Source organism: Tachyglossus aculeatus, chromosome 11, assembly GCF_015852505.1.
Source record: "Tachyglossus aculeatus isolate mTacAcu1 chromosome 11, mTacAcu1.pri, whole genome shotgun sequence".
Classification (NCBI taxonomy): Eukaryota; Metazoa; Chordata; class Mammalia; order Monotremata; family Tachyglossidae; genus Tachyglossus; species Tachyglossus aculeatus.
The window spans coordinates 42,742,595-42,757,929 of NC_052076.1; the positions used below are offsets into that span (position 1 = coordinate 42,742,595).

The 15,335-nt window shown below is 52.9% G+C and overlaps 1 protein-coding gene across 5 annotated transcripts in view; it reads left to right on the plus strand.

The window, feature by feature from the left end:
- Positions 1 to 15,335, plus strand: part of GSE1 (Gse1 coiled-coil protein) — a 574,350-nt gene that overhangs the window by 552,869 nt on the left and 6,146 nt on the right. For all 5 annotated transcript variants that reach the window (XM_038754464.1, XM_038754465.1, XM_038754467.1 and 2 more), the window contains 8 exons: positions 51 to 379; positions 791 to 1,115; positions 5,454 to 6,049; positions 8,316 to 8,428; positions 9,659 to 9,929; positions 11,016 to 11,132; positions 12,550 to 12,921; positions 14,916 to 15,212. In XM_038754464.1, coding sequence (XP_038610392.1) covers positions 51 to 379; positions 791 to 1,115; positions 5,454 to 6,049; positions 8,316 to 8,428; positions 9,659 to 9,929; positions 11,016 to 11,132; positions 12,550 to 12,921; positions 14,916 to 15,212 — 2,420 coding nt within the window. The remainder of the gene's footprint in view (positions 1 to 50; positions 380 to 790; positions 1,116 to 5,453; positions 6,050 to 8,315; positions 8,429 to 9,658; positions 9,930 to 11,015; positions 11,133 to 12,549; positions 12,922 to 14,915; positions 15,213 to 15,335) is intronic.

The window sequence follows — 15,335 nt, forward strand, 5'->3', positions numbered from 1 at the left end:
CTCTCTTTCCCTCTCTCTCTGTGTCTCCTTTTTTTAAACCTCCCTCCAAGACTCCAGCTGGACGAGGAGCTGAGACGGGAGCGGGAAAGGGAGAGAGAACGGGAGAAGGAACGAGAACGGGAAGCCGACCGGGAGCGGGAGAAGGAGCGGGAACGGGAGAGGGAGCGGGAGAAGGAGCTGGAGAGAGAACGGGAGAAGGAGAGGGAGCGGGAAAGAGAGCGGGAGCTGGAGAGGCAGCGGGAACGAGCTCGGGAGAAGGAGCTGATGGTGAAGTCCATGGAAACCCAGTTCCTGCCGGTTTCTGAGCTGCACAGCTTGAGGAGCCATCCGGTGGAAGAGCGGGTCAAACCTTCAGAGCAACTGACTCCAAACAGATCTGGTAACTTCCTGCCTGTGGCAGTAGGGAAGGTGGTTCGTGTTCTGGGTGGGTAGGGGTAGGGGGTGGGGGGAACCGAGCCTTGTCTTTATATGGCAGAGAGGAAGAGCAAGAGCCTGAGGGTCAAGACCCGGTTCCCAGCCTGGCTGGAAGGGTCCGGCACTCCCTGTGTGGCTTGGTTGTCAGACCCGTAGGGCCTGGGGGCTCGGAGAATATTCCCTCACGCCAGCCCCGGTCCCTGACTGCAGGTTCCCTGTTGGGGGAGGGCCGAGGGCTGGACTGCCTTTCCCCCTGGAGAGCCGAAGAGCCTTAGCAGGTGGGAGGGAGGCCTGGGGTGGCGGGTTGGGGAGAAGTGAACGGTACCACCCCGTCTTGACGGCTCCCCCCACCGGGGTGGCATCTCTCACCCTGCAGAGAAACTCAAGGATGCCTCCTTGCAGACGCCCAAACCAGTCCAGCACCCCCTTCACCCGTCGCCCGCCCCCCACCACTCGGTGCCCAGCCTCATCTCCAGCCACAGCATCTTCCCGCTGCCCGGCAGCAGCGCGGCCACGGCCCTGCTGATCCAGCGGACGAACGAGGAGGAGAAGTGGCTGGCCCGGCAGCGGCGGCTGCGGCAGGAGAAGGAGGATCGGCAGTCCCAGGTGTCGGAATTCCGCCAGCAGGTGCTGGAACAGCACCTGGACATCGGCCGCCCCGCTCCCCAGGTGGAGGCCGAGCATCGGCCTGAGAACCCCAGGTCAGTCAGTCAGTCGTATTTATTGAGCGCTTACTGTGTGCAGAGCACTGTTCTAAGCGCCTGGGAAGTACAAGTCGGCAACATATAGAGATGGTCCCTACCCAACAATGGGCTCACAGTCTAGAAGGGGGAGACAGACAACAAAACAAAGCATGTAAACAGGTGTCAAAATCGTGTGCAGAGCACTGTACTAAGCATTTTGCAGAGTACAATATAACCATAGACAGATACATTCCCTACCCACAACGAACTTAGAGTCTAGAGGGGGAGACAGACTTTAATATACATAAATTCATTCAATCGTATTTATTGAGCGCTTTACTGTCTGTAGAGCACTGTACTTACAGATGTGGACATAAGTGCAGGTGAGGCCCCTGTAGGTTCCCTATGCCCACGATGAGGGACAGAGAGAAGGCCAAGGCCCACGGATTCCCCAGAGTCAACGGCACTGCGGAGCCAGGGTTTGACCCAGCGGAAATTGGGCCACAGGGGCAACTGAGGGTTGGGCAGCCAGGCTCCACGTGCAGGATACCTACTCAACTCTGGCAGCCTGCCTGTGCTCTGGCGAACCTGCTTTGGTCTCCTGGTCTTTGGTCTCCTGGCAGGGGAGAAACTAGGGAAGCAGCATGGCTCAGTGGAAAGAGCACGGGCTTTGGAGTCAGAGTTCATGGGTTCGAATCCCGGCTCCACCAATTGTCAGCTGTGTGACTTTGGGCAAGTCACTTAACTTCTCTGTGCCTCAGTTACCTCATCTGTAAAATGGGGAATAAGATTGTGAGCCCCCCGTGGGACAACCTTATCATCTTGTAACCTCTCCAGCGCTTAGAACAGTGCCTTAAGTAAGCACTTAATAAATGCCATTATTATTATTATTAGAATGGGGTTTGGAACCAGAGCCCCCATTTCCCCTTCCTCCTTCTTTATTGTTCCCCCCATTCTACGGGCTCAGTCTAGCTCCCGTGTCCAAGGGGAAGGTGTGACGTTGGACTGGGTTTTTAGCGAGAGGGGAAAGGGCAAGATGACCTGTGTCCCCTGACTTAGCCCGACCTGAGGTCCCCATTCTGCCTAGAGGATTCATAGGAACCCGGCCCCAAATTGTCCTCTCAGTCAGGACCAGAGTGGCAGAAAGTCCTGCCCTTCCCTGTATGACTAGGCTGACGGTTATTCTGGATTGGATTAAGCACTTACTCTGTGCCACTGACTGTGCTAAGCCCAGCGGGTAGATACACTTAAAGCAGAGTGGACCCAGTAACCCATCTCATACAGGGCACACAGTCTGAGGAGGGAGAACAGGTATCTAATCTTCATTTTACAGATGAGGGGACTTAGACCCAGAGAGGTAAATGACTTGTCCGAGGTCACCCACCAGGCAAGTGGCAGAGCCGAGATTAGAACCCAAGTCTCATGACTCCTGGTCCTCGGCTCTTTTCACTAGGCTCAGTCTCCTTAGAAGAGGGAAAGCTGAGCCCAGTTTAGAGAAAATCTGGATTTGAGAGTGAGGCTCTGTCTCTTAGACTTCACCTGATGCGTTCCTCTCCCTGCCTCCCTGTTTCTCTGTGCTCAACCTTTTGGCTGATTGATACTGGTTCCCTTGCTCTTAAGCTGAGTGCTTAAGCAGGGTAGGCTCATCCAGCCAGCCGTGCTCTGGTTTCCTTTGTTATTTTGGGGCAGCGAGGGCATTAGCTAAGCTAATCAGGTATAATAGGGAACGGATTGCAGGTCTGCACAACAATGCAGATTCTCCCTCCAGCTTCCCACTCTCCCCTCTGACAGCCCTGGAAATCAAACTAAAATAAGACCAAGGTCACCTCTGGTACATTGACAGAAGGAAGAGGGTGCAAGGCCTGCAGAGAGGAGCCCAGTGGGAGGCAGGGCCTTTAATAACACCCTGACTCAAACTGGGTCCCTTCTGCCCTCCCTCCATCCTCTCACCACCTCCTCCCAGAATTCAGCTGCATGTGTTCAGGCCAGAGGCAGGACGTGGGCGAGAGAGAGATGAGATCAAGGTACAATGAGAAGGTTGGCACTGCCCCAACCAGCTGTTCCGCTACAGAATCCCCGGGACTTCTGGTCACTGGCCCCAGCACTGTTTGCTTCAGCACCAGGTCATCACCTGGGAGATTTGCGGGGGCCGTCTGGAGCCCTTGGGGGATGCCGGACCTTGTAGCGGGACTCCACTCACGAGCTCTCAATGGGGACCGGAACTTGATGCTCCAGCGCGCAGAAGGTCCAGGGCTCTGAGCTGGAAAACCATTAGCAGCTTAGCTCAAATGCATGAAAGATTTATTCCGCTAGCGGTTTTATTCCTCTGCCACTTACTTAAGAATGGTTTCACCGTGTCGTCCCCTTTTGTGCCCTGGTGAGCTGCAAGTGTGGCTTTGTGCTTTTTCTCGTGGAGAATCGAGTAGGGCCTGGGGATCGCCCTTAAGCCGGCTGTTAGGGGTCGGGTCCCTGAGAAGCAGCGTGGCTCAGTGGAAAAAGCGCGGGCTTGGGAGTCAGAGGTCATAGGTTCGAATCCTGCCTCCACCACATGTCTGCTGTGTGACCCTGGGCAAGTCACTTCACTTCTCTGTGCCTCAGTTCCCTCATCTGTAAAATGGGGATTAAGACTGTGAGCCCCACATGGGACAACCTCATCTCCTTGTGTTCCCCCCAGCGCTTAGAACAGTGCTTTGCACATAGTAAGCGCTTAACAAATACCAACATTATTATTATTATTATTTATTAAGTGCTCACTATGCGGAAAGCACTGGGGAGGTTACAAGGTGATCAGGTTGTCCCACGGGGGGCTCACAGTCTTAATCCCCATTTTACAGATGAGGTAACTGAGGCACAGGGAAGTTAAGTGACCTGTCCAAAGTCACACAGCTGACAAGTGGCGGAGCCGGGATTTGAACCCATGACCGCTGACTCCAAAGTGCAGGCTCTTTCCACTGAGCCACGCTGCTTCTCCGGCCCTTCTTTCCCTGGATCCGTGGCATTGTCAGTCTGTTGGCCCACGTGATCTTCTCCCAGCTGGACCAGGGCTGAGGGGGAGGATTGCCCTTTCCGTGCCCAGCAGGAAAAGGCAGGAATTCTGACACTGCCCCGGCCGGGGACCCCGGTGACCCTAGAATAAGGAAAAGGAGATTTTTCCCCTTGGCCTTCTGCAACTGAAGGAATGGCCACCAGGTGGCAGCACAGACTATGACAAATGCCAGCCCCAGGGGCTTCCTGCTGGAAGTGGGAGGGGAAGTGTGTTTTTATGTCCACTGGGGAATGATACAGAATAATAATAATAATAATAATAATAACGGTAGTTGAGTCCTTTGGGAGGCCCTGATCCCGAGAGGACCGGTGGAGAGAAATCCATGGAGCTGTTTGCTCCCTCCACGTTTGCTACTGGAGGCCCCCGGATCTCTTGGAGATCAGTGGCATTTGAGCGCTCACCACGTGCAGACCACTGTAGTACGCGCTTTGATGGATGGAGTAATGATGGCATTTATTAAGCACCTACTACATGCAAAGCACTGTTCTAGGCGCTGGGGAGGTTACAAGGTGTTCAGGTTGTCCCACGGGGGGCTCACAATCTTAATCCCCATTTTACAGATGAGGGAACTGAGGCCCAGAGAAGTTAAGTGACTTGCCCAAAGTCACCCAGCTGACAAGTGGCGGAGCCGGGATTTGAACCCATGACCTCTGACTCCAAAGCCCGTGCTCTTTCCACTGAGCCACGCTGCTTCTCTTAGAAGCATGGAGGCATGCTTACTGTCCAGACTCAGCTCATTCAGGAGCTTGCAGTGGGGCCCCAGCCGATCGGGGGGGTCCTTTTTCGAACCCCGAACTCTTGCCAATGGGGGAAAGCCAAGACTGGGTTTGATTCTTCCAACCCACCCAGCGTTCCTTTTCCACTAATATTGGGAAGCTCCCATTTCAAATCCAAGCCCACATCCAGCAGTGGGGACTCTGGCAGTGCTCAAGGTGCTATAGGCCTTCGGGGGTCTCACAGGTGCCAACGGGAGCAGCCCACCTCATACACTGCAAACTCAGGTTTCCGGCTCCGGGGAGAGGCTTAGCATCGGGAGCAGCCAGGGCTCCTCCCCTCTGAAACGTGCAGCCTGTTTCCCTCCGGGAGGAAAAGGGAGCTTGCCCATGGCCCCCAGGAAGGCAGCGGGAGACTTTCCCCAGCATTACCTCCAATCCCCACCCCGGCCTCCACAGCACTCCTGGAGCAGGTTCTCTAAGGGGACAGTCAGACTGAAGGTTGGGCGGGAGGGGAGTTGGAGGCCTGGATCCCGAACCCCACTCCTGCTTCTATCCCGGGTCGGTCCTGAGTGCCGGGCTCATTCCTCTCCCCAGGCCCGGACCAAACCGCCACGAGCCGAGCGGGCGGGAGCCGGCGCAGCACTTGGGCGGGCCCCCGCCACTCATCTCCCCCAAGCCTTCGCACCACCCCGTGCCCACCGCGCTCTGGAACCCCGTGTCCTTGATGGAGAGCCCGCTGGAGCCCCGGAGGAGCCAGGAGAATCATCCTCTCCACCCCCACCCCGTCGCCTACGAGCCCAGCCGGCAAGCGGTCCCTCTGGTCAAAGTGGAACGGGTCTTCTGCGCCGAGAAGCCAGACGAGGGGCCCCGGAAGCGGGAGGCGCTGGAGAAGTACCAGCCCATCAGAGAGCCGGTGGCGTTGGAACACGGCGGGTACGCCCACGGGCCCTTCTTGGCGGAACTGGAAAAGTCCACCCAGACCATCCTCAGCCAGCAAAGGGCCTCGCTGTCCCAGACCGGGCAGTTCGGCGACGTCAATCTGCCCCACAAGCCCAGCTCACCCTACAGACACCCTCTTCCCAGGGGTCCCGACCCCATGTATGTTTATGACGAGTTTCTGCAGCAGCACCGAAGGCTGGTCAGTAAACTGGATCTGGAAGAGCGCAGGCGGCGAGAAGCCAGAGAGAAAGGTCAGTTCTTGCAAGCAGAGAGTCTTGCTCCCCCGTTCCACACCCCTCCTCCGGCCCCTGCTCCTGGGATCCCCCGGCTTCTTCCCAGACCCCACTAACTGCCCTAGGGAGCAAGATCTGCTGTGGGAGGTCAAGTTCCTCCATTCTGGTTTTTCCCCTCTCACCCCATATCTCCGCCACAGACATTAAATTTCAAAACAGAAAAAGCACATAGGTTTTGAAAAGGCTTAGGAAGCCGGCGAAGATGTCTTCCTTGTAGTACCTGGCATCTCATGAGCAGACAGATCCAGGGTTCTTCTTTGGCCTCCGCTTTATGCAGATTGCATTGAAAGCCAAATCAAAGCCACTCTGTAAATCCTGCCCTCCAAACAGGCGCGATTAATAACTGGTGAACCGAGGGTAATAAGTCGATTTAAAATATTAATGGTGCTGTTTGGCTGGGAATCAGAAGAGCGGGATCGGGTTGGTCCCCTGAGAGGTGGCTTCCAGGGCCACCCAGCCATCACCAGGGGTCTGTGGCCTGAGGTCAGCTGGTTCTCTCCTACAACCACCAGCTGACCCTCTTCCCTCACCTCTCCTTGGGCCTGGAATGGTGTCGAGTCAGTCAATCATATTTATTGAGCACTCCCTGTGTGCAGAGCACTGTACTAAGTGCTTGGGGGAGTACAGTATAACAACAGGCGGACACATCCTCTGCCCACATAGAGCTTACAGTCTTGAGTGGGAGGCTCCACCACCTCCTCAGCCTCTGTATTGGCCCCAAATAGACAAGAGGGACAGGTCAAGACTTGAGGTCCTCTGGGAGCTGGCCTTGTGGCCACGCACATCTGCTCGGTCCACTTCCCCACCAGAGCCCTCGTGTCCACGGCGTGGAACTGCCAAGCCAGCTCGAGGCACATTTTGGGGAAACTCGAACATGCTTTGCGTTCGTCTCCTGGACATCCTGCCACATGCTGAGAGAGTCCAATCAGGCGTGGTAGGACTGTGGCATTGGATTCACCTTGAGCCAAAGGACAGTGGGGAGGTCCTGGGGAATCGTGAGCACCAAACTGAGAGATCTCTCCATCAACCCACCCCCACCCCCTGCTTCAAGCTGACATTGTGGGCGTTCTTAATGTTTCTTTGGGATATCTTGATGGTTCTCGGGGACTAGGGGACAGTGGACTGTTGGAGGTAGTTGAACCTCCGATTCTGATCAGCCCAGGGAGACACACATGAAATAACAGGTCTGTGAATGTATTTTGCATCTCTCCTAAAGGAGCTTAGAGGGCATTGTCATCTCCTTTCCCCTCAGAGAGACAAGGGAAATCGGAGGAGGTAGGGATTGGAGAACTGGAGGCTGGGAAGTTAAAGAAGTTGTCCACGATCACACGTAGCAGAGCTTCAGATCTCCATCTCCTAGGCTACCCAGACTTGTAGAGTCAGCAGACCGAGTAACTTGCAGGTTTCATATAAGCTCCATCTTTGTGAAGGAGAGAAAGTGTGTGTATGTGTGTGCATGCACGTGAGCACACATGCATGCACACATCTGTACAGAGATCCAGACAGCCACTCTTAGCCGGTCTAAAGCTGAACGTCCAGAAAGTGACCGACTAGATATTGAAATATTCTGGGAATAGATGCCCATGAGGGCGTTTACCACATTTCCGTGGTGTCTGTGGGTGTTTGACCCAGCACACAATGAAGATGGAGTGTCCCGTCAGGAATGATGGGCATCTGCTTTCCCCTCTCATCCCTGCCAAACACGGTCCAGCTGGGACACGGTGATGGGGAAATTCAAGGATTACCCATTGACTGTGTGTGTACATGTGTGCGTGCGCGCGTCCATCCATCCATCCATGTCCGTCTTCACTAGGGTGTGTTCTAGTTGGAGTTGATTGAGCGAAAGAAGTATTGGGTGGAAGTGGTCTTGGATGGCTCCAACCTGGGCAGCAGGGCCCAAACTCTCATGCATCTCCTGTCAGGGGGCACTGTGTGCAACCCAAACAACTCACCCGGGCACTGCAGGCTGTTACGTCACATGGTATAACAGGTCCCTGCCTCAACCCCCTTGGTCAGTCACAGTCTCGTGGACCGAAAATAAATAAGAATTGCGGCCAGAGTCCTTGGGGCCAAAAGCTCCCTGCTGTGACTAATATGAACTCGCTGGGTGTCTGCAATTCTAAAGGGCCATGGATTTTTCTCTCCTGTTACTTTGTTCTTTCTCCTGCTCCTCCCACTCACCAATGGCCTTTTGGCCTCACCGTCCTGCCCATTTCTTGTACAGGCTACTACTATGACCTGGATGACTCATACGACGAGAGCGATGAAGAGGAAGTCCGGGCACATCTCCGCTGTGTCGCTGAGCAGCCACCACTCAAACTGGACACTTCCTCGGAGGTATGGTGGCAACTGGGCAGGGACTCAGCCGGGAGGGAACGGTCTTGCCAGCATTGGCCTGGCTCGTGACCATCCTATAGGAAGTTTTGGGATGGGAACAAGTGTGATCATCAGACTATAATAAGGCACTAGACTGATTAGTGTGAATTTATTGGTTCTCTTGTCAGTCACTCAGTCAATCAGTGGTATTTTTTGATTGCTACTGACACTTGGGAGAGTACAGTTCAACAGAGTGGGTAGACACATTCCCTGCCCACAAAGAGCTTACAGTCTAGAAGAGGAGGTTATAGCCACGAAACTTTATTGAGCTCAGCATTACCCAGGGATGGTGAGAAGCAGTGGAGAAAAATGGCAGGAAATGGCTGAGAAGCAATGTGAAGGTTAGAGGAGGGGACAAGAACTCAGAATGTCTCTCTAATGAGCAGGCTTTCCCAACCGAGTTTGAGTGCAGGAAGAGGGGAATCCCCACCTGCGTTTTAAAAGCCCAACTGGGTTTCCAGAATTCTGAGACACCTCAGGGCCATCAAACATGACCACGTGTCATAATGCCTATGTCATTTTAGCGGCAGAGTGGGCCAAAATGCCCTGCAGTGAGCCTGGGGAATATTCAGAACATGAATCCAGCACCTTTGCGCTCTTGAGAGGAATGGGATCGCTTTCCTGGAAACCTGTCCTAAGCTTTTGAGTCCCCTGCTAAGTTTTATTCAGGACCTCACTACCCACAGCCTGGTCTGGGTAACAGCTGTTCAGAGGTTCTCAGCCCAGATATAACTGCCAGCTAGGACTAAACTCCCTGGAAATTCAGACTCAGAGGGGGAGATTTAACCTCCATTCACTGGCAGAATCTCACCTCCCAGTCTCTCATCAGCAGGAGAATGAACAGGGTTTTAAAGTGTCCTGTTCGTAGCCAACCATCACCTTTCCTTTGTAACGTTTCCCTTCTGGGGATTGGCTAGGCAGTTCTCCATTTACCATATCCTGCACTCAACGTTGCATTTCCTGTGCCATTGATTTTAGAGTTGGGGATTCCTTTCCAGGCTAGCGCTCTCTCCCTCCCCGGAGCTCTGTGGGATACACGGAGTTATAGTCCCCTCAGGTGAGACAGGCAGATAGAAATGAACCCACGAGGCTAGAGGATGGAGAGGGGACGCTTGGGTCAGTGGAAGAAAAGTCCCGCTGGGTGCTTCTAACTGATTCATTGACTGGGCTGCTTTCCTTCCCCAAATCCAGAAACTAGAATTCTTACAGCTGTTCGGCCTAACCACCCAGCAGCAGAAGGAGGAACTGCTCACTCAGAAGAGGCGGAAGAGGCGCCGGATGCTGAGGGAGCGGAGCCCCTCGCCGCCGACGATCCAGAGCAAGCGGCAGACCCCTTCACCGCGGCTCCCGCTGTCCACGCGCTACAGCCCTGATGAGATGAACAACAGCCCCAACTTTGAGGAAAAGAAGAAGTTCCTCACCTTTTTCAATCTGACTCACATCAGTGCCGAGAAGAGGAAAGGTATGATCCTGTCTTTCTCCTGGGGCACCCCGGGAACGGGTCAGGCTCTAGGGTTCCGGCAGAGGGGCAGCAGAGTGAGGAGAGCCAGGGTTCAAAATGCTCTTGGTGACTCTGGCCCCTTGACTCCTGGCGGATCTGCCCGCGAGTTGGCCCGGACAGGTGGCTGTCTGATGCCTCTTGATGTTCGTTCTCTCTTTCTTTCTCTCTCTCTCTCCCTCCCCCCCCCTTCTCATGCCTGATTTAAATCTTTCTTACTTCATTGTAAGCCTCTTTGCTCTTGTTCTGTTCTTGGTGGGGCTGGAGAATAATGGACTATTCTTGTCAGGACCCTTCCTCATCAGGAACGGTGTCATTGCCATTTGTCAGCCACTCAGGTCTTTGGCCTTAAAATAGTCCTGAGTCAGCACTGCCTGAGACAGGTGCACAAGCTGCCCTGCTTTGTTGAAGAAAAATTTGCCCTTAGCCTTTGCCTTTGAGGGGCAGACTTTCCCTGAGAGTTAGTGATGGATGACACTGGGCCAGTTGTTTAGCGTGTGTTCCTGGTTTAGGCTTCGTTTTTAGGTTTTGTCTTTGGTGTTGTGCTATAACCTGTGGATACCCATTTGTCTTCCCTGGCAAAATGGATCTCGGGAAGTTTTAAAGTTAAACAATTCAGGTGTGGAAAAGATGTTGTTTTGGAATCTCATTTTTCATCACCACAGACAGTGCCAGTGTCCAGCCAGTACACACACAGGGAGGTTTGGATGGATCTGCAAAGCTGTTGAGGGGTGCATGTCCCTGCTCATTTTGCCTTTGAAAGTGGTGGTGCTCAATACCTAGCGTGATGCAGGCACAGACTGTGGTGACTGAGAGAGCAGGCTGGATTCCTTGGGCTAAATCGTCTTTCCTTTTCTTTCTGAGGCATTTCTTTCCCCTGTCAGCTGGGGGTTGCAGTCCATTAAACCAAGCCCGGCACGTGAATCCTGACTCCCATGCGTCCTGTGCAAGCAAAGCCGAGCGTGGGTTTGGGTTGCAATTTCCACTCTTTCTCCTGCTCATTGCCAGTGAAGCCACAATCTCGTTAATCCCAGGCTGCTTTTCTCACAGACAAAGAGAAACTTGTTGCAATGCTCCATGCCATGAAACAGAAGACCCTGTCAGCGGCAGTCACAAACCCGATGAAAAGTTCTCTACGGGACAGCCCCACGGTGTTGCTAACCACCGGTAAGAGGTAGGGCTGGGTTGCCAGCCCCCGGCAGGATGGAGCAGGATAAGCTCAGGAGATCTGTGGATCAGCTGGCTTCCTCGGACGGAGTTGGGGAGAGTCCGAGGTTCCAAGCAAACTCCCTCCATCTCCTGGATCCCAGCATTTGAAGGGAGCAAAGCATTTTTGATATAAGACATCGGAAAGCATTCTCTGGGGTCAGTCTCCACTGAGGAAAGATGCGGGTGAAGGTCTTAAATCGTGATAGGGCAAAAGTTCCAAAATCCTTTGGTTTGGGTGCCAGCCAGCCACATCGTAGCATTCAGACCTGTCCCAGCCTGGATTGATTGAGCCTTAGACATCAAGGCTCAATCCGAGAAGTGTCATAATTCAGGCCCGGCCGCGAATGGCAACACTTTCTGGATGGCAAAGCGATGTTGCTGAAGACTTCCAAACGGAGTGTTCCTTGGTTTCATTTCCCAGCAAAAAAAGGGGATTAGGATCAGTGACTTCCTTTTCTGCCAGCTGCCGGGACCACTCTTCTGCTCAAATCTCTTTGCCAGTTTCCTCGCCTTCTGACTCTTGCTCACACTACTTGCCCTTGCCTCCAATCCTCTCTGCCACTTGACCTTTGCAACTCTTCTGTCGTCGCCCACTTGCTCTTTTTCGCCTGCTGACTTCTGCTTGAGCACTTGCTTTCTGTCCCCTTGGTTCCTGGCTTGCACCTCCCCTCGCCCCCGGCCCCAATTCCTTTGGGCTCTTCTTTGCTGGGGAAGGGTTGTGTCCTGGGCGCCTGATGCTACCTCCTATCTCTCATTTGACTGCCCCTCACCCTGCTCTTCCTGTAGACCCTTTTTCTTCTGGGAAACGTAGACCGAGGTAGCCCGGAAGGTGCCAAAGTGGACCCAGTGCCGTTGAAGACATTCACATCCACACTGACCCAGCCCAGCCCCTCATTCCTCCGAGCATCTGGACCTCAAAGACATTTGCCCCCTGAAAAGCAGTGTGGCCTAGTGGATAAAGCATAGGCCTGGGAGCCAGAGGACCTGGGTTCTAATCCCAGCTCCATCACTTGCCTGCTGTGTGACCTTGGGCAAGTCACTTAACTTCTCCGTGCCTCAGTTTCTTCATCTACAAATGGGGATTCAATACCCGTTCCCCCTCCTACTTAGACAGTGAGCCCCATGGGGGACCTGATTATCTTGTGTCTGTCCCAGTGCTTAGTACAATGCTTGACACATAGTAAGGGCTTAACAGATACACAGCTTTTATTATTTTTTATGTTCCTGCCCCTCATGTAGGGGTGTAAAGTTGACCCCGAAAGTAGGGTCTGTGTCTCCTGCTTTCAGTTGAGCACCTTGCCCTCTGCAGGCCCTGAAATGTTAAATGATATTGCATATTCGTTGATTTTATTTTTTCCCTTTGTTGTCTTTAAAGAGCCGCCGGTGCAGCAGCTACCTGTGGATTCAGATAAGCCCCTCGGTATCGCCACGTCCCTGTCTGATGCCCAGAAAGCAGCAGAGCCTGGAAGACCTGAACAGCCTCGACTCCACGAGCTGCAAAGGGCTAAGGAGGCGGCCCCTACCAGCATGGAAAAGGCCAGGGCGAATGAAGCCCATCCGGGGAAGAAGAGCCTGAGCATGCTCAACTACGTCCGGGGCCCACCTCCCAAGGACAGCCCGGTCCCGCTGTCCCACAGCGTGAACGGCAAGAACAAGCCTTGGGAGCCGTTCCGAGCGGAGGAGTTCGCCCACCAGTTCCACGAGTCGGTTCTGCAGTCCACGCAGAAAGCCTTGCAGAAGCATAAAGGTAACGGGAGCTGCCGGCCCAGCGGAGAGAAGGGGCCCAGCCAGCCCCTTGCCCCCTGTGTGAGCCTAGAGGTAGCCGAGATGGAGAGGGCGGCACCAGTCCCCCAGCCATAAGCCAAGGGTGGCGTGGACTTATAAGGCCCCTCTCTGCCAGTGGGCCCAAAAGGCTGTCGCTGTTTTGAACCATTTGCTCTTCACACTGGCCCCAAAAGGTAGCTGGAGACCAGTGGCACAGTGCCCACTGTGGAACTGGTATAGGGCAGAGCCTCGAGGGACATGCCCCTGGTCACCCAGTCAGAGCCAGGATTCCATCTTGGGTCTCCTAACTCCCTGTCCAGCTCCATTTCCCAGGCCAGGCCAATCATTTGAACTGGAAGCACTCTTTGTTTTCCAGTTGTAGAGCCCCGAACCACCTTTTCTTTCCCCATTGATCTCCAGATGTGGAAGGGGGCGATAGATGAAGGAGGCCATTGCCTTATTGGTATCTTATCTCCTCCAAGAGCCCTTCTGTGATCAAACCCTCATTTCACATATTCCTTCTCCCTTCTGCATCGCCTAGGCACTTGGATCTGTACTCTTTAACCACTTGTTATTCATCCCACCCTCAGCCCCAAAGCACTTGTGTAAATCTGTAATTTATTTTAATGGCTGGCTCCCACACTAGACTATAAGTTCCCTGTGGGCAAAGGAACGTGACTATCAACTCTTGTTGCATTGTACTTTCCCAAGCGCTTATTATAGTGCTCTGCACACAGCAATTGCTCAGTAAATATCATCGGTTGATTGGTGATTAGGCTCTCGATGCCCTGAGGCACCTCCCTCTGGAGTTTGATCCCAAGAGGTTGTCCAGGCTTTGTCTCTTAAGCAGTTCTCTCAAAAATCAAACTTTGACAATCACGTGGTGAAAAATTTTTTGAATGTACAGCCTGACAGACGTCCTCATTTCCATCAGGATTTATTGTTCACAGAGGAAGAATTGGAAGTGGTAGCTCACTCCTTGAGGATGTGTCCAAACTTAAGCCAAATAAAGTAAAACAACAGCATCTGTGGACGGAGATGGGAATTTTAAAACAAAAAACAAAACACTCACAAGAGCCAAGGGAAGCTAAAGCAGATCCCCTGGCCAATGACTGATTGTCTCAAACCACAACTTTCATGCAAAGTGTGGCTCAGGTGGAAAAAAAAACAAGCCCTTTTCCCTTTGCATTTGTTCCTGGGTGTGGATTTTCCAAAACAGACAGGATTTAGAGATATCAATCACTCCAGTCCCAAAAAGGAAAGGGTTTTTCCTTTAAGAGAGTGAGTACTAAAGATATCCATCTTTGTAAAGGTATGGATAATACCTTTAAAATCAATCAGTTTCTGTTGCATATCATAGTACTGCTGTGCTCAAGTTATTCTGTGCCCAGTCAAAGCAATTTTTCTATCTTGATTTTACTTCTCCAGCCCTTTCACTGTAGTGTTCATGTTCAAAAATTGAAAAAACGTATTCATTCTTCCTGTTTGAATGGCATGTGTGAAAGCTGGTAGTCTGACAAACGAGCTGGTTAAGTCTGAGGGCTCCCAACCTCACCAAGGTGTTCTCTGCTGTCACAGTTCGGACCTCTTGGTAAAGCAGAGAAGGCCAGAACTAAACCTGCAGCTTAGCGAAATATGGCAAGACTTGCTCCTATGATAAGTGTTACTTCAGTCAATCAATCAATCAATCAATCAGAAGCAGCATGGCCTAGTGGAAAGAGCATGGTCTTGGGAGTCAGAGGCCCTGGGTTCTAATCCTTGCTCTGCCACGTGGTTGCAAGTCATTTCAAGACACAATCTCTGTCCACAAGGAGTGGTTTGCCTAACCTAGAATTTATTCTGGAGAATCCCAAAGCCGGAAAAGGTTGTACGTAGTAGCACCGTGTATCGTGCCCCGAACTGATAGCTAAAGGCATCCACCGATGTGGCTTGGCTTGAAGATCCCAGAGACATCCTTGTTTTTGCCTCCGATTCCAGGAAACACAACAGTACTTTCTGCTGAGCAGAACCACAAAGTCGATGCCTCCATCCGCTATAACATTCCCGAACTTCAGACGTCGAGTCGTGCCCCTCTACCCCAGCAGAACGGACAGCAGGACTCCTCATCCGCAAGAAAGGGGATGATCCCCCAGGAGCTCAGCAGAGACTCAGAGGAGGAGGAAGAGGAGGAAGAGGAGGATGGAGAGGAGGAGGAGGAGGAGGAGGAAGAAGCCCCCAGACCCAAATGGCAAGGGATTGAGGCAATTTTTGAAGCTTACCAGGAGCATATAGAAGGTAAGGCAACTAAGAAAGCCACGATTGGGCAGTTTTGATATTCTCTGTCATATCTTAGGTTCTGCTGTGGGATGGCAGATTGTGTGAGTATATTGATTTTTCTGGACATTAGAGGATAAAGTG